The sequence below is a fragment of the Oryctolagus cuniculus genome, chromosome 16 (genome assembly GCF_964237555.1).
Source record: "Oryctolagus cuniculus chromosome 16, mOryCun1.1, whole genome shotgun sequence".
NCBI classification, from domain to species: Eukaryota; Metazoa; Chordata; class Mammalia; order Lagomorpha; family Leporidae; genus Oryctolagus; species Oryctolagus cuniculus.
In genome coordinates, this window is record NC_091447.1 from 62,852,272 (window position 1) to 62,874,675 (window position 22,404).

At 64.7% G+C, this 22,404-nt stretch overlaps 2 protein-coding genes, 2 long non-coding RNA genes and 2 other non-coding genes across 13 annotated transcripts; 4 read left to right on the top strand and 2 right to left on the bottom strand.

The window, feature by feature from the left end:
• On the top strand, nt 1-1,129 carry LOC138845642 (uncharacterized). Its single transcript, XR_011382858.1, has 2 exons — nt 1-143; nt 585-1,129. It is a non-coding gene; the product is annotated as an uncharacterized lncRNA (long non-coding RNA).
• Nucleotides 1,130-1,546: 417 nt separating this feature from the next.
• NANOS3 (nanos C2HC-type zinc finger 3) lies at nt 1,547-9,941 on the top strand. Of its 5 annotated transcripts, none has more exons than XM_070058875.1 (4): nt 1,547-2,345; nt 6,228-6,454; nt 6,623-7,940; nt 9,678-9,941. In XM_070058875.1, exons 3-4 carry the CDS (start codon nt 7,148-7,150, stop codon nt 9,731-9,733), a joined length of 849 nt encoding a protein of 282 aa, XP_069914976.1. In that variant the 5' UTR covers nt 1,547-2,345; nt 6,228-6,454; nt 6,623-7,147; the 3' UTR covers nt 9,734-9,941. The 5 variants fall into 5 exon arrangements, with proteins under 5 accessions (XP_069914976.1, XP_069914975.1, XP_069914974.1 ...); XM_070058873.1 differs by having other exon boundaries at nt 1,549-2,345; nt 5,933-6,454; XM_051828050.2 differs by lacking the exon at nt 6,228-6,454 and adding an exon at nt 5,933-5,991 and having other exon boundaries at nt 1,551-2,345.
• Nucleotides 3,562-4,558, bottom strand: LOC138845643 (uncharacterized). The gene is made up of 2 exons (XR_011382859.1): nt 4,200-4,558; nt 3,562-3,809 (listed from the first exon to the last, which is right to left on the bottom strand). It is a non-coding gene; the product is annotated as an uncharacterized lncRNA (long non-coding RNA).
• Nucleotides 6,263-6,323, top strand: MIR181C (microRNA mir-181c). Its single transcript, NR_162555.1, has one exon. It is a non-coding gene; the product is annotated as a microRNA mir-181c (primary transcript).
• Nucleotides 6,402-6,465, top strand: MIR181D (microRNA mir-181d). Its single transcript, NR_162556.1, has one exon. It is a non-coding gene; the product is annotated as a microRNA mir-181d (primary transcript).
• Nucleotides 9,935-22,381, bottom strand: BRME1 (break repair meiotic recombinase recruitment factor 1). Of its 4 annotated transcripts, none has more exons than XM_051828045.2 (10): nt 22,271-22,381; nt 21,618-21,669; nt 19,627-19,801; nt 17,250-17,331; nt 16,962-17,072; nt 14,774-15,820; nt 12,543-12,676; nt 12,250-12,332; nt 11,215-11,289; nt 9,935-11,120 (listed from the first exon to the last, which is right to left on the bottom strand). In XM_051828045.2, the coding sequence occupies exons 1-10, from the start codon at nt 22,373-22,375 to the stop codon at nt 11,113-11,115; spliced, it is 1,872 nt and encodes a 623-aa protein (XP_051684005.2). In that variant the 5' UTR covers nt 22,376-22,381; the 3' UTR covers nt 9,935-11,112. The 4 variants fall into 4 exon arrangements, with proteins under 4 accessions (XP_051684005.2, XP_069914966.1, XP_069914968.1 ...); XM_070058865.1 differs by having other exon boundaries at nt 16,962-17,081; XM_070058867.1 differs by lacking the exon at nt 22,271-22,381 and adding an exon at nt 22,018-22,264 and having other exon boundaries at nt 16,962-17,081.
• Nucleotides 22,382-22,404: the final 23 nt, after the last annotated feature.

The following is a 22,404-nucleotide window of genomic DNA, read 5'->3' on the forward strand; positions in this document are numbered from 1 at the left end:
GCGCCCTCTGCCGGCCCTGGGCGGGGTGGGGGAGGGGCAGACCTTGGGGGTTGACCACAAGAGCAGGGACGTCGTGGCTGGATCTGGGCGAAGACGAGGGGTGCTGGACGCGCGTGGGAGCCCAGCAGGCGGCAGGATTCCAGGTGCTTCTGGGAGGAACAGTCACGGAGGTCGTTAATGGGTTGCTGAGAGCTGAGAGCCCGCGGTCCCCCACAGCCGGGTGCACGCGAAGGGACCCCGTATCCTGTGCCTCCCTGCGGCTCCTCTTGGGGCTCTGGTTGGATGACGAGAGAGGCGCCCCCGCCCACATCTGGGTCCCCAGGAGACCCTTTGAGGAGGTGGCCAGGGGCGGTGGGGGGAGTCTCCTGGGGAGGGGGGTGCAGGAAGAGCCTTTGCTGAGTCATAGCCCAGAGATGCCCGCGTGAGTCAGCACTGGCAGGGCCCCAGGAACGGGGAATGGCGGTGGGCAGGAGGGCGCTTCCTACGCCCCAGGAACCAGGCGCCGCGGGACATTCGTGGTGGGGTGGTTCCGGGGCGGAGGGGCCGGGTGATGCCCAAGAAAATTCTCTCTCGTTCTGACCCAGTTCAGGAAGGCAGAAGTTGCTTGCCAGGCCCAGAGAAGGCAGTGCAGCAAGAAGGGCGGGAGCTAGATCCTCACAGGGACCGCCGGCCGGGGACACCTCTGCGGAGACGCGGAGCAGCTTCCTCGTGGGGCCTCTGCGTTCGGCCCAGCCTACCTAGGGGCTTGTGCAGGCGGACAGAATCTGAGCCCGGGCCTGCGAGCCGGGTAGAGGCGCCGCCGGAGCAGGACTGCGACGGGCTCTGGAGTCTTCTGCCCCCTGCTGGTGGCGGCGCGGAAAGACTTGGTGAAGAAGTCAAGGCTTTGGCTCTCTCTGGGCCTTTGGCGGGGAGGGGGGCCAGAAAAGGAGAGTCCTGTGGAAGATGCTCCTCCTTGCAGCCACCTCCCCATATAGAATCATTGCTCCCTCAAACAGCCGCCCTGGCGTGCAGGAAGTGAGACTTGTATGTGCTTGTGACGGGTGACTGAATGAATGCAGCCCTCTCCCGTCTCATTGGCTCACACCCCCTCCCTCCCGTGGCCCCCAAATAAACCTGTCCTTGGTACAGAGCAGGACTCCACTCCCTGGAGGTGGTGTGGGGGGCACAGAAATAAAGAGAACGAGTTACGGGGTCAGCTCAGCCCTGGCTCATGCAGGCTAACAGAACTTCTGTCCATCTGTCCACCTGCCGTGGCCGTGGCTGGGAACTACCTGTGTCCTGGGGAGGGGTCTGTGCCCATATCCCTGTGACTTAGTCACTTGTGTGCTGTTGGGGGGGTTGGTGTGCGTCTCAGGGAGCTCACGGGAGCCCCACGCGGTGGTCTGGTTCAATGCCTGTCTCTTGGATGTGTGTACGTGTCCGCGCCACCTGGCCACCCCAGATACACCCGTGCCTGTGTGTGTGTGTGGGCGCCTCCATGGGGTCTCCTGTGCTTCTGGGGAGTGGGGTGGGGTCGGGGTGGGGGGTGCTCCTGCCCTTGGCACCTGGTGTGTCTACCACCTCCCTGGGTGTGTGTGTGGGGGGGAGGTCTGTCTCCCTGGGCGCTGAGCCCGAAGCTGCACACCTGGTGTGTTTGCGCAGGGGCTGTATCCTGGGTCCCTGCCTGCCAATTTCCCTGCGCCCCCTCGGGTCCCTGGCTGCACTGTGGCTGTGCACGCGTCTGGGGACTTCCGGGTGTCCCTCTCCGTGCAGCCTCGTCCCTGGACAAGCCCCTCGTGGCCCTCACCTCCCAATCCCCCCCTCCCCAAGCCCCGTGGGTGCGCAGCCCCCTGCACTCTGCTTCCCCCTCGGTCCGCCCTCCTTGAAAGTCGGTGTGCGCCCGGGTCCCTGCGGGTGCCCGCCCGAGCACTCGTGTGCCCCCGCCACCCCGGGGAGCCGCGTCCCGGCGCCCCGTTAGGCTTCTCCCCTCGCACCCCCACCCTCACGCCCACCCCACGGCGTGCGTCCCCTGGGTGCGCCCGGCCCAAAGGCCGCCGGGCGCTCACGGCCACGGCTGAACCCCACCGCCCGGCGCGGTGCGGGGCGGAGGGAGGGGGCGGCGGCGGGGAGCGCGGGCGCGTCACCGAGACAGACAGGCGGGCGGGCGGGCGGCGGCGGCCGCGGGTTCGAGCCGGCGCCGGAGCCCCCCGCGGCCCCCTCCTCCCCAACCCCCCAGCCCGGCCCCCGGAGCCGCGGCCGCCGCCGCCGCAATGCAATTTCCCGTGCAGGCGCCTGGGCTCCGGGGGACCTTTCCGGGCGGGTTTTGGAAAGAAGAGGGGGCCCCAGCGGCGGCAGCCCCCAACGAGGTGAGCGCGCGGGCGCCGGGCGGGCCGGGGGCGCGGCGGGGCGGGACGCGGCGGCGGCCCCCGCGCCGCACCTGCTCGCGGCCCGCGGGGGCGCCCCGGCCTCTGCGGGCCGGGCCCTCCATTGTTGCTGCGGCTGGCGAAGGGGGCGGGGAGGCCCCGGCGGCAGCTCCGCCGCCCTCGCCTTCCCCGCCCCGGGAAACGGGGCGCCGCGGGCGCCAGACCCACAACCCCAGGGGGCCGCCTGCTGGGGCGGGCGGGGCCGGCCGATGCGTGATGGGCGGGCGGCGGCCAGCTTTGTTCTTGGGGGCGCGAGCGGACCCGGCCCTCGGAGGCCGAGATCGGGCGGACTCCTCCGGCCAAGTTCACGGGCGCGCGGGCCTGCGCGGGCCCTGGCGGAGGGCCGATCCCGGCGGGGGCATTCTCCCCCCACCCCACCCCACCCCAGTTCCGCCATGGGCTGGGGGCTGCCGCGGCGCCCACTCGCCGGCCTGTCCCGGGCAGCCAGTGTTTGCAGGGCGTGGCCTGGGCCAAGGTTTGAGAACTCTCCCTCCAAAACTGGCCATTAAAAGGGGGAAAGAATGGCCCCGAGTCGCAGGGAGCCCGTTTAAAGCGACAGAGCGCTTTGCCCAGGGACCCGGCTGTGCAGGGCAGAGTCGGGGGGGAGTGGGGATGGGGGGCGGGAGACGAAGACCCCTCATTGGCTGATGGAGGCTGAGAGGTGCCCCCTCCCCATCTGCTTCCCCCACAAATACAATGACATATTCCCAAGTCCCGATGAAGACCCCTCCCCAAAACCCCGCACCCCCCTACACACACACGTACACACAGGCATCCATTGCCCCAAGCAACACTGGGATTCATGCTTGTTCCACGGGCAGCGGGTGAGCACACGCATCGCATCACCCCCAAGGGCCGACCCCCGCCCCTCCTCTGTGAGATAACGGGGTTCTGATTCCAGCTTCCTGCTTGGCGCACACCCGGGGAGGCAGCTCGTACTTGGGGGTCCCTGCCGCCCGCCGTTTCTGGGAGGCGCAGTTCCCTGGATTCCAGCTTTTCCCGGCCTGGCCCTGGCTTGGTGGGCTTTTTGGGGGGTGAACCTGTGGCATCCCCCGTTCTCTCTGCCTCGCCCAAGAAAGAGAGAGAAAGGAAAATGTTTATTTGGGTGCAAAAGAAAGGCGCAGTCTGTGTATAGTTTTTCCATAATACACATCTGGAATGAATTTTTAAAAGATTTATGCATTTATTTGAAAGGCGGTGTTACAGAGGGAGAGAGAGAGAGAGAGAAAAAGAGAGAGGGAGAGAGGTCTTCTATCCACTGGTTCACTCCCCAAATGGCTAAAACAGCCGGAGCTGTGCCGATCCGAAGCCTGGAGCCGGGAGCTCCATCCGGGTCTCCCACGCGGATGCAGGGGCCCAAGGATTTGGGCCATCCTCCACTGCTTTCCCAGGCGCATTAGCAGGGAGCTGGATTGGAGGCAGAGCAGCAGGGACTTGAACCAGCGCCCATGTGGATGCTGGCGTCATAGGTGGAGGCTTAACCTGCTATGCCACAACACCAGCCCCTTAGTGAACTTTTGAATACTTGCATTTTTTTTATATTTGCGCTAAAATACAGAAACTTAGAAGTACTCTCATATGTGCACACTGACACATGCACACACACAGACCCACGGGGAAATCGCATGCAGCCGCACACATCCCAGTCTCCGGATGGGTAACAACCCCAATACAGCCACCAAGCAGAGCAAACTCCTTGCCTTCCCAGAGCTGAGATTGTAGTGGGATGGGGGAGGGGGACACCGCTATGGGGTGACACCAACACACACACACACAGAGACACAGACACATACCCACCTGGACTCCCAGACACACACAGGGCAGCCCAGCCCATTAGCAGGTGCACTAAGAGATACTGTCCCCAACCCCGTGAACCTCAGGGTAGCGTCTCACCAACTCCATTCCCTGCCTCCACCCCAGCCAGCTTCCGGCTTTCTCAGCATTCTGTGTGCAGCTGGGCCTGGGAGGGAGGCTGGGGTTCCAGGCTCCACCCACTGGTGTCCCAGGCGGTTGCAAAGGAAGCCGGGAGGAAGTGAGGGAGCACCTGAGGCCAGGCTGGGAGCACCCACAGGAGGAATTCCCCCGTGGCTGGCTGGCTGCCAGTGTAGACAGCCAGCCGGGGCCACCCACAGCACACCATAGAGACTCCCCTGGAGCAGGGCTGGGGCTGTAACAGGCTTTGCCTGCCTGGTCACGGCCATTCCGCTGTGTCACCAGGTGGATGTGACAGTGGATGTGATGAGGCTCCCAGCCCCCGCCCCCGCCTCTCCCCCAGCTCTGCCCCTCTGATCTTGAAAGGGGGGCTTGTTCTTAAACTTGATGGCTGAGCTGCTCCCAGTGCGTCTCCCACTAAGACCACTGTCCTGGTGCCCCTGACCCCAGACCTGTGCCAGCCGCCCTGCTTTCCCGTGCTCACCCCCACCCCAGTCCCCGGAACCAGGGCCAGCGACTGCCTGGTATCCCCTTCAGACCCACCCTCCCGGCCACGTGGCTGGCTGGCTGGCTGGCTGGCGGAGCAGCTGGGGAGGGGACTGGAGCCATCAGCAGCCACCAGACGCAGACACACACCCCTCAACAGGGATGGGGGCAAAGCTGTGGAGCAACCGCGACCACTGAAGGTTCCCTCAGTTTACCAGTGGATGAAATGGGTCTCCTCGTCTGGCACGTGGTCAGCCACGCCCCCCACCTACCCTGTGTGTAGGGGGAGTCAGGGGGAGTCAGGAGTGTAGGGGGAGCCAGCCAGAGCCCTGTTCCAGGCCTGACTGCCCCCTACCCACAGTGGGAATGGTGGGGTCCTGACGGCCACGTGCAGGGGTCACAGACCCCGGGCAGGAGGCTGAGTGGGCAGGATCTGGGGCCAGGGCTCCACCTATGGGTGGGTGGGGCTTCAGATCTGGGGCCAGGGTTCCATCCATGGGGGGGGGGCTTCAATAAGGCACCGGAGGGGCATCTGGATTAGGCCTGTTCGGGGTGACCCAGGGGACTCCTTGGGTGCCCTGTGGGGATCCCTGAGGGGGCGGAGCTCTGAGGGAGGAGCCAGCTGGGGAAGGGACCCAGAGGAGAGGCTGAGGGGGCTGAGTTTATGGGGGTTGAAAGCAGGGGATGGGCTCTCGAGAGGGGGTGTCCCAGGGATAAGGCTTACGGGGGCGGGTCCGGGGGAGGGGGCTTTGGTTGGTGGGGCTCTGGGTGGGGGGATCCCCCTGGGGTTGCTGTGCAGGCTCCTGGGGCTTAAGCGCCATCCACTTTAGAAGTTCCTTTGGGGGGTCAGTGGTCCCTGGCAGGTCGCTCTTGCAGGGATGCGGGACAGGGGAGGTTCCCAACCACCCCTTTTTGCTTCCCAGTGCTTGGCTGTGAGGTTGGGGAAGCTAGCGGGGCTGAACTTGGCTTTGGGGGAGGGTCCCCTAGGGGAGATGGGTGCTGGGCGAGACGTCATTTTGCAACATGGCAGCCACTGGGTCCAAAGGCTTCAATGAGCCTTGCCTGGTCTTGGGGCTCCCCCCCACCGCACACCCTGCCCCTCCTCTTTGCAGGGTGGGATGTGGGCGGTTTCACAGGCTCATCAACAACACTCCAGGCCCCACAGGCCAAGGTAATACATTGTATTCAGATGCCTTGTTTATCACCATTGTAGAGTGGGAAGGGACCCTATTGCTTTGTGCTTCACTCCCACCCAACCCCCCAGGTGCCCCCCCAAGAACCAGGTGAGGAGGAGGGGGAAGGAGGGACATTTGCATCTCTCAAGTCAGAGCCTGCAGTTGGCATCTAGTGTTTGCAGCCCTGGGACCTTGCCTGTCTCTCTCTCTCTCTCTCTCTCTCTCTGCCCAGTCGGGTCCCTAAGATTTTTGCCAAGGGTTTGGGGGAACATTCAACCTGTCGGTGAGTTTGGAAGGCTCAGGCAAACCATCGACCGTTGAGTGGACCCTGAGGCCTGGAACCAGCATCTTCTGGAAACTTCTAGATCTGGGGGCACCCCGCTCCCACCTCGCAAAGGTCACAATCAACATTCATTGTTGTCGGTGGGTTGTGAGGACACAGGCCAGACCCACGGGCAGGTGAATGTCATTGTGGCTGGGCCAGACAGCCTGAGGGGGTGGGAGAGGGGCGGGCTGAGGAAGGGAGGCTGGGATCCAGTGTGGGGAAAGGGGCTGGCAGGTGGCTGGGTTCTGCTCCCCAGCAGTGAGTCCTGGCCCAGCTTTCTCCCCTGGGCTTTCTGGCTGCAGACCCCAGTCCGAGCCCTTGGCTGTGAGACCCCTGCATGGGGAACAGGTGCAGCCGCCAAATCCCACCTCCTGGAGCACCTTCTTCCACTTGGGATCCGGCTCCCTGCTAACTGCGCCTGGGAAAAGCAGCAGAAGATGGCCCAAGTCCTTGGGTCCATGTAGCCACGTGGAAGACCCGGATGAAGCTCCTGACTCCTGCCATTGAGGTCATCTGGGGATGACCAGCAGATGGAAGACCTCTCCCTCTCTCTCTAACTCTGGCTTTCAGATCAATAAATAAATCTTTAAAAAAAAAAAAAAAACACTGCCCTCTGATTCCCACTTTGCGTCTTGTCTGGCCCTCCCCTCCCTGTCCCAGCCAGGCCAGGGCGGGAGCCACAGAGATCCAGAGCACGGCCCCCCACTCCCCAAAGAGCCCAGAGGCAGGAACCAAGCCCTTTCCCCTTCCTCCTGTAGCCCCAGGGAAAGGAAGAGAGAAGTTACTAAGTTGCTATCTCTTAGAGTTCCCACACCACCCACTGGGTGATGCTACAGAGGCAAACTTGGTACCAGAAAAACAGGAGGGGGGAATCTCCTGCTCCCCCAGCCCCCCCAGTGCCCTGGGGGCTTGGAGGAGGGCAGTTATGCAGCCCCTCCTGGAGTTTGTGTCTGGCTACCCAGCTCCTCCCACCAGCACTAAGTGTATTCCCTGAACAGGTGCATTGGTGGGGGGGCAGCCCCCCTCAGCCCCCTCCCCATGACAGCAAGGAGCCTCCTCCTGTCTGCTCCGCCCCTTGGAGGTTAAAGGGAAGAATTGAATCGAGAGGGCCAGGTTCCAGGGAGACAGCAGCCCCGGGGCAGGGCCCTCTGCACCATCCAGCCATGGGGACTTTCGACCTGTGGACGGATTACCTGGGTTTGGCGCGCCTGGTGGGGGCTCTCCGTGTGGAAGAAGATCCCCAAGCCAAGCTGGAGCCCCAGCCCCAGCCCACGGAGGATCCGAAGCCGCCCGGCCCCGAGCCCCCGCCACCCGGCCCCGAGCGCCTGTGTTCCTTCTGCAAGCACAATGGGGAGTCGCGGGCCATCTACCAGTCCCACGCGCTCAAAGACGAGGCCGGCCGGGTGCTGTGTCCTATCCTGCGAGACTACGTGTGCCCGCAGTGCGGCGCCACGCGGGAGCATGCCCACACCCGGCGCTTCTGCCCGCTCACCGGCCAGGGCTACACCTCCGTGTACAGCTGCACCACGCGCAACTCCGCCGGCAGGAAGCTGTTCCGGCCCGACAAGGCGAAGGCCCAGGACCTGGGCGGCAGCCAGCACCAGCACCAGCGGCGAGGAGGTGCCTGGGCAGGTGGCTGGAGGGCGGGGGTGGGCGCAGGGGCGCCATCCTAGGCTCCTGCGTGAGCTCTTCTGGGGTCCCCTGGCATGTGGGGTTGGCATGGGAGGGTTCTAGCAACCTTGTAGGGAAGTTGGGAGGCGGGCGCTGGGGTTTTACCGTGTGAACTTGGGCTAGTCACTCTCCCCCTCTGGGCCCAACAGGGGCTGGGGTGGGGAGAGGCCAGCTTTTCCATGGCACGAGGTGAGCTGGCCGGCTGGGAGGTTTGTGGACCACAGGGGTGTGCGGGGCTCCCATTCACACTGGGAGCTGTGTGGCCTCAGATCGTCTGCTCAGCCTCTCTGAAACCTGGCTTCCTTGGCCGTTGGCTCATGTGCCTGTTCTGTGGCTGGACCATCGTCGGATGAGTGATGGGACAGGGTCACGTAAAATGCAGGGTGGATGTTGGGTGCTGAACCGGTGGCGGGGAGGGGATGTGGTCTGGCAGAAGTGCCTAAGCCAGTCTCGGTGGGGTGGGGGTGTCCGGGAGGGCTTCCTGTAGGAAGTGGCATCTGGGAGCTTCACAGAGGTTGTGGGAGGCCTGGTTGGCGTGGCTCAGGCCTTGATGTGGGATGGTTTCGTGTGCTTGTGTGGTGCAGGGGGCGGGGACCAGGTTCAGAGACAGTGGCCAGGCCTGGAGAGCCTTTAAGGACCTTGGACTTGGATCAATCTCCCTGCATGTCAGACTCAGGTTCAAGGGCATTGGAGGGTGGAGGCTGCCGAGCCCCCTCTTCCCCAGCCCCCTCCCCAGCCAAGGGATATGGTGGGCGGGCGAGTTAGCTTGGGGTGCCTCCTTAAGGCCCACACAGCCTCAGATGCAAATTCTGATCCACCCCCACCCCTGGGGCCTGGAGAAACTGGAGAGGAAGTGCCTGGGGTTTGACTGGCTGCAAACTGTAAAAGTTCCAGCCCCAGCTGCTCCACTTCCAGTCCAGCTCTCTGCTGTGGCCTGGGAAAGCAGTAGAAGATGACCCAAGTGCTTGGGCCCTGCACCCGCATGGGAGACCGGGAAGAAGCTCCTGGCTTCAGATCAGCACAGCTCTGGCCATTGCAGCCACCTGGGGAATGAACCAGCGGATGGAAGACCTCTCTCTCTCTCTCTCTGCCTCTCCCTCTCCCTCACTCTGCCTTTCAAGTAAACAAATCTTACACACACACACACACACACACACACACACAGCCAGGACTTGACCCAGGCGCCCTGTTGTGGGCTGTGGTGCTTAACCTGCTGTACCACGTGGGGTTTGCTACTTGGATGGCCTGGGGCAGGTCTGACAGGTGGACCGGAACTCCATCCGGGTCTCCCGCGTGGGTGGGGGGGAAGCCCCTGAGCCCCGTCTGCTGCCTCCCCGGGTGCGCACCTTAGCAGGGCGCTGGAGCTGGGACTGGAGCCCAAGGAACTCCCATACAGGATGCCTGTCCGTCCTGTGAGGTTTGATGGAGCCCCTTGGAAGACACCGGAGGCCGAGGGTCTCGGGACCCACCCCTCCCCCATTAAGTCCGAGGGTTCAGGCGGCCACGATGGAGCAGCAGGGTCGCTGGAGCCTGGATCCCCCGTGCTTTTTGTCCCGGGACTTGCGCGGGGCTCTCAGGATGTGTCGCGGGGTTGCTGTCTCAGCCGCCGCCGCCTCCGCCGCTAGGTGGCGCCAGAGGCGCGGCCGCTGCCCGGGCTGAGCCCCGCGTCTCGCTCTCCCCACCCAGGCTCCAGAGGTGCGGGCAAGTCGGGCCCTTCGCCGTCGGCCTCCGCCTCTACCTAGCGGGCCGGCGCCCGAGGAGCACAGCCAACGCCGCCTGCGCCAGCGATGGGGACCCAGGAGGCTGCGCTTTGGAAGACGTCACCCCCGGGGACCTGGCCAGGCCCGGAGCTGACCTTGGGCACCCCGCACCCTTCCCCGCGGGGACCTGCATCTCCCCAGAGCTGGGCGAGCAAGCAGTGGGCGCTCAATAAATGCGTTGTCAGCCGCAGACTGAGACCCTGAGTTGGGACAAGGTGGCCGGGGGCCTTGCTGGGCTGAGTCCTGGGTCCGCCCTGGGGTGCTGGGGGGATGGAGGCGGCGCGGCGGGGCTGCCACCACCCAGCGCCTCTCGGGGGGATCTGGAGACAATGATGACGCCCCCTGGGCAGCGGGGTGGGCAGAGGCGGACCCCTGTTGGCTGAGGGCTTGGGCAGGAGTGGAGCGGCTGGGGGTGTGTGTGTCCGTGCCCTGCCCGCCTCCTATCGTCCAGCTGGGGCAGCAGGGGACAGCTGGAGGACGAGCGAGGTGACCAGCACAGCGGTCTGCCTGCCCACAGCTCTCCGGGTGTCCCCGAGTGGGCGGTGGGGCAGGTTGGGGGCCCTGGGCATTGGAAAGGGGGAGTCGGGCCTCCTTTGGGGGGCTGATAGAGGAAACCAGGAGGGCTCCCTGGCAGCCTCCAGGGCCTGTGCTCAGAGTCAGGGCAGCCATTCCCCTGCCGCCGCTCCGGCTCCCCCCCACCCTGTGTTGGGAGCCTGCAGCGTGAGGGGCGGGAGCAGCCCCGGGAGTGCGGGGCCTGGCAGTGACCAAGGTGGACGGGGCACCAGTGGACCGACTTGGGACGAGGACGGGTTCGGGTCAGCAGCAGCCGTGTGGTGGGCCACCTCCTCCTGGCTGGACTCCGGGAGTGCCGGCACCCAGCCTGGCCCCCAGCCCTGCGTGGCCTCAGTTCTTGGTGGGGTGGCCCTCACTGCCCCCCCATCTGCGCGTGCACACGTGTTCAGGGCCAGCCGCACCTCAGGGAGACCAGCCCTGAGCTTAGAGACGGGGGAGGGGGGGACCCGCGTTGGGGGGGACCCCCGTGGGAAACCACGAGGGCCGAGGCCTCCCTCCACACTCCTTTATTGCTGGCATTCCCCGAATAAAACGCGCCCCCCCGGCGGAGGTGCCGCCAACAAAGGGAGCCCCTTTCTCCTGGGGGGTCGGAACCTTCCGGAACCTGGGCCCTCAAACGGCAGGACTTCCGGGCGAGAGCAGGTGTCTTCCCCGGACCCCCAAGCGCGCGGCCTAGAGACCCCTCCATGGGTACTGGGGGGCGTAGGGCCCAGGGCCCCTCCCCGCCGCCGCCGTCTTCCTGTGCTGCAGCCGCCGGAAGGCGTCCAGGTCCCGGTGGGCGCCCATGATCAGCCGGCTGCGGCGGGGACACGGGCGGCACGCGCGGCTCGCAGGGGTGCCCGTGGAGGAGGGGTCCCGGGGTCGCCACCCCCTCCCGACCCAGCACTTACTTAAGGTTGGAGAGCTCGACGATGAGGCCCCGGACCGTGTCCGTGGCGTCCTCCATGCTGACGGCCTCGGGCGCCCTGCGCGGGAGGAGGCAGAGGGGCCCTGGCTCACGAGGGGCCCGCCCGGCCCTCCCGGAGCACGGCTTCTGGAAAGTCCGTGGAGGGGGGGGGGCACTTCCCGATCGTGGCCAGATTTCAACCCCTTCCCCTGGTCTCTGCTCCAACTCGCAGGTGTCGATCACCTGCCCGGTCCCCACCCCCCACCCCCAGGCCTCAGCGCTGGGGTGCCCAGGGCAGCGCCTGCAGAGAAGGCCCAAGGCCCAGGGCAGGCTGGGCCGGGAGCCGGGGGACCCTCCTGGCCTCGGGTGAACGCCCGGCAGGGGGGACCACGAGGCACAGGAGGTGCCAGGGACAGGGGTTGCGGTGGCAACAGGGCCTGGGTAGAGGGGCAGCCAAAGGGGGGAGGCCAGCCCAACCCCCTCCTCCAGTCCCCAGACAGAAACAGAACCTGCCCTAGCCTGAGCAGGGGTGTGTTCAGGTGCGGGTAGTGGGGGAGGGCAGGGCCCCGGGAGGATGCGGGAGGAGGGACTGGGACAGACTGACAGATGGACACACACCCCACCCACCCACCCGTGGGTGCAGTCAGGTGGGAGAGAAGTGGCAGAGAGAAGGGTAGGTTAGGGTCGCTCCAGCTCCCCTGGCCCAACGCCAGGGCTGGGGAGTGGTCTTGGGTGGTCTCAGCCAGTGCTTCGTAGCCCTGCTAGGTGGGGTCCCAACCTGCCACGGTGGGGGGGCCTCAGGGGAAGCCCCAGACCTTCTTCCCAGAGACCACCCCCTTGCACACAGGCCGTAGGGCATGGGCTCCCCCCCAGGAGAGACGCCCCCTGCTGGTTGCCAGTTCCCTCTCTGGGCAGGTTTAAGGAAAGTGGAGCCCAGGAGCGGGGGCCCGGGGCCCACCCTGGCGCCCTCCTTGTTAAGCCACGCACAGGGCTGTGGGCCGGGGTCCCGGGGGCCACTTCCGCCCCACCCTGCGCCTACCTCTGCTGTGGCCTGGCCACCGTGATAGGGCCTCTGTTGGCAAGAGGGCTGGGGTCAGGCCAGCAAGGACCCACGGGACACGCCTGGGAAAAGGGGACAGGGCCTGTGAGTGAATCTTCCAGTCCAGTGCAGGGGACACTTGCAGGGGCAAAGCGCCATGGAGAGGACGGAGCCCAGGCTGCTCCCTCCTCGCCTCTCCCCTGCACACACACGGAAAAGCAAGCAGACAGGGATGGAGGGAGAGGGAGAGAGAGAGAGAGAGAAAGAGAGAGGCGAGACATCTTCCATCTCACTGGCTCCAACAGCTGGAACTGGGCCAGGCCCAAGCCAGGAGCCCAGAACTCCATCCGGGTCTCCCACGTCGGGGGCGGGGGCCCGAGCACTTGGGCCGTCCTCTGCTGCTCTTCCCAGGTGCATTCGCGGGGAGCTGGACGGGAAGTGGAGCAGCTGAGACGTGAACAGTGTTCACAGGTGAGGCTGGTGTCGCAAACGGTGGCTTAACCTGCTGGCCACCGTGCCTGCCCCAATTTTGTGGCTTAAAAAAAAACAGCTTGGGGGGTGGGGTAGGGGTAGGATGGGCGAGGACCCCAGAGCCCAGCTTTTCAGCTGACCAGGAGCAGAAAAACCAGCTCCATCCATGGTGGGGGGTTGGGGGGCGCGGTCAGCTTTGGGTCTGTCCCCCGGCGCCCCTGCCTTCCCGCCACCCCGGGGCCTCTGGAACCTTCCCATGGGAACCTGGCTGGTGGCTGAGTCGCCCCGACTTGCTGGGCAACGCCCCGTGTCAGGGCCCAGCACGCCTGCCCGGGTGTTGTCAGCTTTGTAGTGGCCGGGGCTGCTGGGCAGGTCTGACCGCCTTGGCTCCTCCCATCTCTTGATCTTTTTTGGAGCAAATTCTCGAAGTTTGGTCTCCTGGGAGCATCTGACATCCCCCCCCCCGCCCCTCCCGCCAAGCAGTGGCTTGGAGCCCCCATTTTGCTAGCTTGAGAAACCCAGCCCCGCCCCCCCCCCCCCCCACACACACATAAGCGGCTCTTTCTTTAGCCCCTGCGCCAGTGAAATCGGCTAATGTTTCAGGGCTGTGTTGTAGGAAAAAACAAAACAGCTTCAAGGGCCGCGGTGCTTCGGGGCCTGACACTCACCCTCAGGGACGCAGCTGGTGGGGGGAGGCAGGGGAAACCGCACCGGGTGGCGGCCACATCTGCCCGCTGCTGGACAGATGCTGGGGGCCAGGCTGACCCGGGAGCCGCCCCAAGGCCGCCTCCCTGCCTCCCCTCCCAGCTGGGCCACCTGCAGCTGGGGCCTTCGACCCCTCTGCCACACCCTCGCTGAAGACAGAGCACCGCCTCCACCCCCAGGCTGCACCTGCAGGGCCCTGGAGCTTAGACTCCCGTCTCCCCCAGGGCCGGGGCTGCCACCTGGCAGGCTGGGTGAAGCTGCTGCTGGTGACCCTTGGCATCCCATTTCAGAGTACGTGGTGGTATCCGGCTGCCTTGCTGCCAATCCAGCTCCCGGGGAAGGCAGCGGGTGACGGCCCAAGTGCTTGGGCCCTGCTGCTCAACTGGGAGACCCGGATGGAGCTCCTGGCTCCTGATCAGCCCAGTTCAGGCTGCTGCGGCCATTTGGGGAGTGAACCAGCAGGTAGAAGCGCGCTCTCTCTCTCTCTCCCTCTCTCTGTGTAACTCTTTCAAATACATAAATAAATCTTGAGAGAGAGAGAGAGAGCACGCTTCCATCTGCTGGTTCACTCCCTACATGGCAACAAACCACCAGTTCTGGGCCAGGCCAAAGCCAGGAGCCAGGAATTGCCTCCTGGTCTCCCACGTGGCTGCCAGGGACCCCAGCTCCTGATCCAACTCCTGCTTTCCCAGGTGCAGTAGCAGGAAGCCGGATCAGAAACCGAGCTGCAGGACTGGAACGGGCACTGGGATGTGGGATGCTGGTGGGACAGGCGGCCCCTTAACCCCCCGCACCACCGCGCCGGCCCGACACCAGGCTCACAAAGCGGCTCTGCTATGAGAGATCTCGGACAGAAAAGTGCAATTTTTTTTTTAATAACACATTTCTCCCACGAACTCCTTGGAGCTCTCTGACTATATCTGAATACAGAATTCTATCCGCGCTCCCCCCGCCCCAAGGCCCTTGCTGGGTCAGGACTGAAGTCCCCTCTACAGGGCCAGTCGTGAGGTCCCTGCCGCTGCAGGGCCCCCTTCCTGCTCCTCAACCCTCTGTGTGTCCCATGGGAGATCTCGGAGCAGGCACAGGCACAGGCACCAAAGGCGACAGGGGATGAGGGTGGGGGAAGCTGCCCGGGGTGGGGGCTGCCGTACAAGGAAGACAGAGGGTCCCCACAGCCACACATCCGGGACACCAAGACTCCCACGGCCGACAGGGCTGCGGCCTGGTGCCCTGGACTTGTGGGCTGTGTCCACGCGGCCCCATGAGGCCCGTGTCGTCCTCATCCCGCTCCCTCTGGGTGTCAGGTGTGGCACCTGCCCTGTGGCACCTGCCTGTGGGCGGCTCTTACCTGCTGGGGTGGGGCTTCAAAATCCAGCACGCCCTGGATCTGACTGTCCGGCAGGAAGTCGAGTTCCGTGGCTGAGGCCGCCTCCCAGGCTGCCTCAGGCTGGTGCTGGGGAGCCCTGCGCTCCTGGGCGGGGTCAGCCGCTGCAAGTCTGTCCCCAGGCAGAGCAGAGGCTCCGAGGGATGGACAGAGCCCCTCGAGGTCTGGTGGCTGGGGGCCAGGCCCTTGTCTCTGAGCGACATCTGGACTTGTTTGCAGGGCTGCGTGGCCAGAACCCGCAGCACCCACGGCGGGCTCTCTGTTCCCCGGGGCACCCGCGGGGCTGTCGCCGGTGTCTTCCGGCCCTGCTTGCTCTCTGCCCCCTGGGCTGTCCCCGGCCAGCGGCGTGTGGCCCAGCGGGGCCGGGCTGTGGCCTCCGTCAGGGGCTGTCCCGCCGGGAGAGGCTGCAGAGCTGGGGGCGGCCTGCCCGTCCACGCCGGCCGCCTGCAGGGCCCTCTGTTCTGGCGCTGGGGGCTCTGTGGCAACGTGGGCTCCTGGGGAGGAGCTCCCCGGGCTGCCTGGCCCACTGGCTGTCTCCCCTTGATTGCCAGGGCCCGGTCCCCAAGGGGGGCCCACGGCAGGAGCTGACACTGGGGTGCCTGCGGTCGCGTCTTCTTCCTCCTGGGGCCCCTGGGGCAGCTCCACCCCTGCTCCCCCTTGGGTGCCGCCCTCCTGGGGGGCTCCTGCCTCTGCCCCCCTCCCTGCAGCCTCACTGCCCAGCAGGGGGCCTTCCTGCCCGCAACTCACTGGGACCCAAGGCCTCTTTGTCTCCTGGCTGCTTTCATCACCCTCCGTGTGGGCCCCAGGGTCCTGGCTGGCCCTCTCTGAGACACAGGGCCACGCCCCCTCTCCCCCAGAGGCCGAGGGCAGGGTGTCCTTGCTGCTGGCCGCAGGGTCCCGGCCGCTGTACCCTGGGCAGGCGCTGTCTGACTCTGTCTGGTGTCCCAGGCCCTGGGTCTCCTGCAGCAACTCCGCCTGCCGGGCGCTGGGCTCCGACGGTGATGGAGCTTCCTGTGGGGAGAGGAGGACTCGGCACCAGCACCCAGGGGTGATTGGCCGTCACCACTGGTCCACTGACTCAGGCGCTGCACGGCTCGGGGCACTGGAAGATGGTTGGGTGCCAATGCTGCGGTTGGCCTCTCTTTCCACGGGGGATGTCTCCCGGCCAACACCAGGGGCACCCAGGCAGATCAGGGACACAAACCACCGGCATTTAGCCTGGTGGTTAAAGACGCCTGCTCAGTACCCACGTCCATGCCCCACGCCGGCTCCCTGCTCCCGCGTACCCTGGGAAGGCCGCAGGGCATGCTGGGTCCCTGCCACCCACCTGGGAGGCCTGGATGGAGCGCCTGGCCCCTACTTCCCCACTACAGGCATTTGGGGAGTGAACCAGCAGATGGACACTCTCTCTGGCTCTCAAGCAAATATAAGCATTATTATCTCTTTGAAAAGCAGAGTGTCACAGACACACACACACTCGCACACACACACACATACACGGAGATGGAGATAAAGAAAATCACTGTCACTGCAGGTAGGAAATGGCCAGAGAGGGTGGTGGGAAGAACGGGAGGTGGGGCTGGGAGAGGAGGCGTGGCCGGGACACGGCGGGTGGGGGGGACGCTGTCCCTTGGGGAGGGGCAGGGCCATCTTCCCAGCAGCTCAGGCCTGAACTCCCTGGCTCTGGCCCTGGCCCCAGAGGCCTGTGATCCTGGCACCTGGCGGTCACCTCCAAGGTGACACGGGCTCCTGGGCCTGCCCCGAGTCGCCATGTCTCCAGCCACTCAGGTCGCAGGCCCTGGAGTCCACCCCACTCCCCTCCCCTTATGCCCAGCCCGTCAGTGCTGCCTTCAGCAACGTCAGAACCTGGCCGCCTCTGGCCAGTGCTGTCCCTGGGCCCCTGGCTCTCCGCTATCAACCCCTGGTGGGCTCCAGGCCCACCCTGCTGCTGCCTCAGGCCCTGCCTGGGTGTCCTCCTCCGCCAGCTCTGAGGCTGAGCCCCCACCCCCATGGCATCTGCAGGGGGGCTGCTCATGCTCACGTCTGTAGCTCAGTGCGCTGGGCACGAGGGGTGCAGAGCAGGGCTCCCCCCCCACCCCTGCCCCCTGGGGGAGGCCGGGCCTGGAAGTGGACAGGGCCTTCCCGGCCTTACCGGGCTGGGGGTCCCACTGCTTCCAGCGGCCTCGTCTCCGCTTTCCGCTTTCCTCAGCGTCGCTGTCTTCCTGGGTTTTGCAAACTGGGGGACGAATCTCCCAGCTGCGTTCTGTGCGTGCTGGAGAAACAAAGCTACCGTCAAACCGGCCGCTTCCCTGCAGCCTTCGCCCTCCAGGCCTGGGGCCTCTGGTCCCCCGGCCCTGCCCTCCCCCCTCCAGCAGAGAGGCGGAACTTGAGCCCCGGGGAGGGGAGGCCGGGTGCCTGCAGCAGGCGCAGGGCTACGCACCTGCGAGAGAGGAAACAGAGGCGGCTCCTTCTCCGGCGGCCCCGGGAGCCTGCAGGCGGCTCCTGTGTCCACATCTTGGGAGCTGAATGGAGAAAGACCAAGCTGGGGAGACACTGACCAAGGGTCAGCCCGCCAGCCGGACGAACGGAAAACCAATTCCTAAACAAAAGCGGCGCCCAGGGACACCTGCTTTTACGGGGGGCGTGATGGATTGACGGACGGACGGACGGATGGACGGCGTGCCGCCCTCCCAAAATGCCGGGCCTGCTTCCTGGCGGGTCTTAAGAGACTGGCCAGGAGGGGCTGTCACTCAAAGAAGTGCCCTAAGCAGGGCCCCGGGCCATCTTCCGTTTTGGGGGGGGGGGGTGAGGGCGTGAGCGGGACTTGTCATCACACATAGGTGGGTGGAGCTCACACAGGCAGACTTCAGAGCTATGCACAAAGGCCAGCGTGGTGGCACCTGGGTTAAGTCCCCGCTTGGGACACCCACATCCCATACGGGCATCGGTTCGAGTCCCGGCTGCTCCACTTCCCATTCAGCTCCCTGCTCATACACCTGAGAAAGCAGTGGAGGATGGCCCAAGTGCTTGGCCCTTGCACTCACGTGGGAGACCCGGATGGAGATCCTGGCTCCTGGCCCCAGGTGTTGTGGCCTTTTGGGGAGTGAACCAACAAATGGACAATCTCTCTTTCTCTCTGTCACTCTGCTTTTCAGATAAATACAATCTTTTTTTTTTCTTTTAAAGAAACATGCCCCAACATAGGTTGCATGAATGATAAATAAGGCCTAAGCTCCCACCAGGACAGGGATTCTGGTGTTAAAATGCAGCAAAGAGGCCGGCGCCGCGGCTCACTAGGCTAATCCTCCGCCTAGCGGCGCCGGCACACCGGGTTCTAGTCCCGGTCGGGGCGCCGGATTCTGTCCCGGTTGCCCCTCTTCCAGGCCAGCCCTCTGCTGTGGCCAGGGAGTGCAGTGGAGGATGGCCCAGGTGCTTGGGCCCTGCACCCCATGGGAGACCAGGAAAAGCACCTGGCTCCTGGCTCCTGCCATCGGATCAGCGCGGTGCGCCGGCCGCAGCGCGCCAGCCGCGGCGGCCATTGGAGGGTGAACCAACGGCAAAGGAAGACCTTTCTCTCTCTCTCTCTCTCTCTCTCACTTCCACTCTGCCTGTCAAAAAAAAAAAAAAAATGCAGCAAAGGGTGATGGCCCAGGGACACTTCCTGACCTGTCTGGGTGGCCCCTGCAGGAGGGCCTGGGCCACCCCGGGGTTGTGAGGTGGGTGGAGACTACCCCGTTCCTGGAATGTGACGGAAAACCTCGAAGACAGCTTTTAGGGTCTCGAGATTGAAATGAGTTACACTAGAGATTTTAGGGGGCTGGCGCTGTGGCGTAGCAGCTAAATCCACTGCCTGCGGTGCCAGCATTCCATGTGGGTGCCGGTTCGAGTTCCGGCTGCTCCACTTCCGATCCAGCTCCCTGCTATGGCCTGGGAAAGCAGCGGAAGATGGCCCAAGGTCTTGGGCCCCTGCACCCACGTGGGAGACCCTGGCTCCTGGCTTCAGATCGGCACACCTCTGGCCATTGCAGCCAATTGGGGAGTGAACCAGTAGGTGGAAGACCTCTCCCTCTCTCTCTCTCTCTCTCTCTCTCTGCCTCTCCCTCTCTGTGTAGCTCAACTTTCAAATAAAGAAATCAGTCTTTAGAAAGAGCAGACAGAGGGCCGACACTGCGGCTCACTAGGCTAATCCTCCACCTAGTGGCGTCGGCACACCGGGTTCTAGTCCCGGTCGGGGCGCCGGATTCTGTCCCGGTTGCCCCTCTTCCAGGCCAGCTCTCTGCCGTGTCCAGGGAGTGCAGTGGAGGATGGCCCAAGTGCTTGGGCCCTGCACCCCATGGGAGACCAGGAGAAGCACCTGGCTCCTGGCTTCGGATCAGCGCAGTACGCCGGCCGCAGCGCGCCGGCCATGGCGGCCATTGGAGGGTGAACCAACGGCAAAGGAAGACCTTTCTCTCTCTCTCTCTCTCTCTCACTTCCACTCTGCCTGTCAAAAAAAAAAAAAAAAAAAAAAAAAAGAAAAAAGAAAAGAAAAAGAAAAGGAGGCCAGAAGCACCCTGACTTCTGACAACACTCGACTGCTACCTCAATATTCTCCGACAGGTTCCTCACAGGGATGAGGAGACGGAGGAGGATTTGTCCAGCACAGGATCGAGCTGCTCTCAGTAACCTTGAACCTTGTCCATGGCTCCGACGCGGACGGGCCCTGGGCAGGTGTGGGAGGCGCAGCGTGGGGCAGGCATGGTGGCCCCCTGCCCTGAGTCCCTCCCCGTCCCCCGGCTGCTGGGGGCCGACAGGAAGGGGTTCACGGAGCCACCTACCTGGGCCCGGCCTGCCCTGGCTGCTCCTGGCTGTGCTCCGGAGAGGAACTGGGTCCCGATCTGCTCTCCGACTCCTCCAGGTGCTGCCAGCAGCGGAGCGTGGGACTCTGGGAGCCCCCGTCAGACTCTCCCAGCCTTGGGTCCTTGGGGGCTCTCGGAGGACAGAGGGCTCCTCCTGGGGGCAGACAGAGGGAGACGCTGGGAGCCTGCGCAGCCGAGGACAAAGAGCAAATCGAGCAGGGCCGCTGCTGTGCCCGAAGCGGGCGGGCGGGCGAGCGGCCAGGGCACGGGACCCGTTCTGCGGCTCTCCTGGTGAGCGAGAGGTGGGCAGCAACCCTGTTCAGGGCCCGCAAGCTTACAGGGACATGGGATTCAAGAGTGGCATAGCGGGTGAAGCCGCTGCATCCCACGTGGGCGCCGGTTCGAGTCCCGGCTGCTCCACTTCCGATCCAGCTCCCTGCTATGGCCTGGGAAAGCAGTGGAAGATGGCCCAAGTCCTTCTGCCACCCACGTGGGAGACCCGGATGGAGCTCCTGGCTTTGGCCTGGCCCAGCGCTGACTGTTTCGGCTATCGGGAGTGAACCAGTGGATGAAAAATCTCTCTCTCTCCCTCCCTCTGTAACTCTGATTTTCGAAATAAATAGTTTTAAAAAGTTTACTTATATTCATCTACTAGAAAAGGAAAAGAGAGAGAGAGGACTTTACCTGCTGGTTCACTCCCCAAATGGCCGCCACAGCCAGGGGCTGGGCCAGGCTGAAGCCAGGAGCTCCATCCGGGTCTCCACGTGGGTGCAGGGCCCAAGCACTTGGGCCAGTATCAGCTGCCTTCCTTCCCAGGCCATAGCAGGGAGCTGGATCAGGAGAGGAGCAGCCGGGACTTGAACCGGTGTCCATACGGGATGCTGGCACTGCAGGTGGCGGCTTTACCCGCTACGCCACAGCACCTGCCCTTCCTTGCCCAGCCAAGGTGTTGATGGGTGTCTACTTGGTGACCAAAGCAAATGCCCTCGCACAGAAAGTGCCAGTGGTCATGGGTTGGCTTTGGAGATCCCCCCCCCAAAGCGGGCCCCCAACCTAATCATGCATTCAATGAAGAAATGATTCAGTGAAGAAATGACTCGAGTTGGAGCTCTGTGCCAGTTGCTGTGTGTGTGTGTGTAAGTTGGGATCCAACTCGGAAGCAGGGAGCAGTGGGCTTTTACCCTGCCCCCATCCCCGAGGTGTCCACCCCAGAAACTTCCCTGGTGGGGGTTCCCCCACGAACCCCATCCCTGCCCTGGGCTCTGCCAGGCAAGACAAAAATGCAGCAGCTTTGTTTCTCCGGTTCCCCCACAACCCCCAAACCCAGGCTGCCTGGCTCACTCCATGGACGTTTGTACGAAATGAAAAATATAAAAAAAAAAAAAAAATCGGGGGGGGGGTAAACAGCCTCGTGTTTTCTGCCCAGGATCTGTTCCCCCGCGGGACTTCAGACCCCAACGAGGCGGAACTCTGTGTCCAGCACCAAAGCCACCGGGAGACAACGGGGACGGGGGTGGGGGTGGGGCTCTCAGCATGTTCCAGGACCTTCCAGAACCTTCTTCCTTGGTCCCCTCCTCGCCGACGTCCGCTGAGCGGGTGCGGCTTCCGCCAAGAGGAGCTGCCCGTGGGTGGCCCCGGGCCTTTCTCGCCAAGGTCACGGCCACCCCCGCGGCTCTCGGCGCCTGATGCTCACATCTGCACGAGGCATTTCCCATCTGCTGGTCATCTGCCCTGTCCCGCGTGTGGGGGGGAGACCGGCGAGCATCCCCCCTCCCCCTACATCCGTGAGCCACGCAGAAGTGGCCTTTGTACTTCTCTGCTAAGTGGGGGGGGGGTGCACCAATCGCTGACAACACCGGGGGGGGGGGGGCGAGCTGAGCTGGATCCCCCCCCTCCGCCCAGGGTGTAGTTGAGGGCCTGGAAAAAAGACCCAAAAGCCGGGCAGCTTTGAGCTTGAATGGACAAAGTACCTGAGGTCCGGAGCTTCTTCCTCTTAGTCATCTTATGTCTCCCGTGAGAAATCTGCGAACAACGGCCCCAGTTAGAAGCAGGCCCGGCCGCGGCTCTGCAGCCAGTGGTCCCCACCCCTATCCGAGCCTGCTCCCCAAGGGGGTCGCTTCAGCCCCAGCAGGGCTCGGAGGGGGACCCCTGGGCGCGACCACCCCCCCCACACTGCACAGGGGAGCGGCCCCGAGGCCGTGGGGTAGGGGTGGGGGCTCTGGCTCCAGCCCCTCGCTCCAGGCAGGGGCATCCGGGGTTGGTCCGTGAAGGCGTCCCAGAAAGTGACCTTCCAGGTCACTTGGGGACACTGCAGGGGCCCCCCAGCGGCTCTCCCAAGGACTTGGAGGGAGCGGGCCAGCCCCGGCCGACCTGGGCCACCTGGATCTGCTGGTGGATAATTAAACTATCTGTGTTTCCAAAAAGGCCAAGGCGACTGTCACCGAGTTCCGGTCGGCCGAGGCCTGGGCGCTGTGGCCCCCGGCTGGTGGTGACCGGTCCCCCCACCACACACACTAACACTACCCCGGACCCCGAAAGCGGGGACCCGCTAGCTCAAGAGAAGCCAGAGCCCGCGTGTGGTCGCAAGACGCCTCGAACCCGAGGCCCTCAGCGTCCCTCACACCTGCTCGAGCTCCGCCTCTTTCCCGCGCAGTGCCGGGCCCCGCCCCGCGCATGCGCGACACGAGCTCCTCCGCGACGGCGTCCACCGCCCCTCCTTCAGGCGCATGCGCCCCGGCCCCTGCGCAGTGCCTGCCG

Excerpts from the sequence above, each read along its gene's own strand:
- NANOS3 (XM_070058875.1), top strand. The coding sequence starts at position 7,148 with ATGCTACAGAGGCAAACTTGGTACCAGAAAAACAGGAGGGGGGAATCT. Across the intron at positions 7,941-9,677 it reads CCAGCACCAGCGGCGAGGAG|GCTCCAGAGGTGCGGGCAAG; the intron begins GTGCCTGGGCAG and ends CTCCCCACCCAG.
- BRME1 (XM_070058865.1), bottom strand. The coding sequence starts at position 22,375 with ATGCGCCTGAAGGAGGGGCGGTGGACGCCGTCGCGGAGGAGCTCGTGT. Across the intron at positions 17,332-19,626 it reads CCAGGGCAGGCCGGGCCCAG|CTCCCAAGATGTGGACACAG; the intron begins GTAGGTGGCTCC and ends TTCTCCATTCAG. Across the intron at positions 15,821-16,961 it reads GCAGTGGGACCCCCAGCCCG|GAAGCTCCATCACCGTCGGA; the intron begins GTAAGGCCGGGA and ends CTCTCCCCACAG.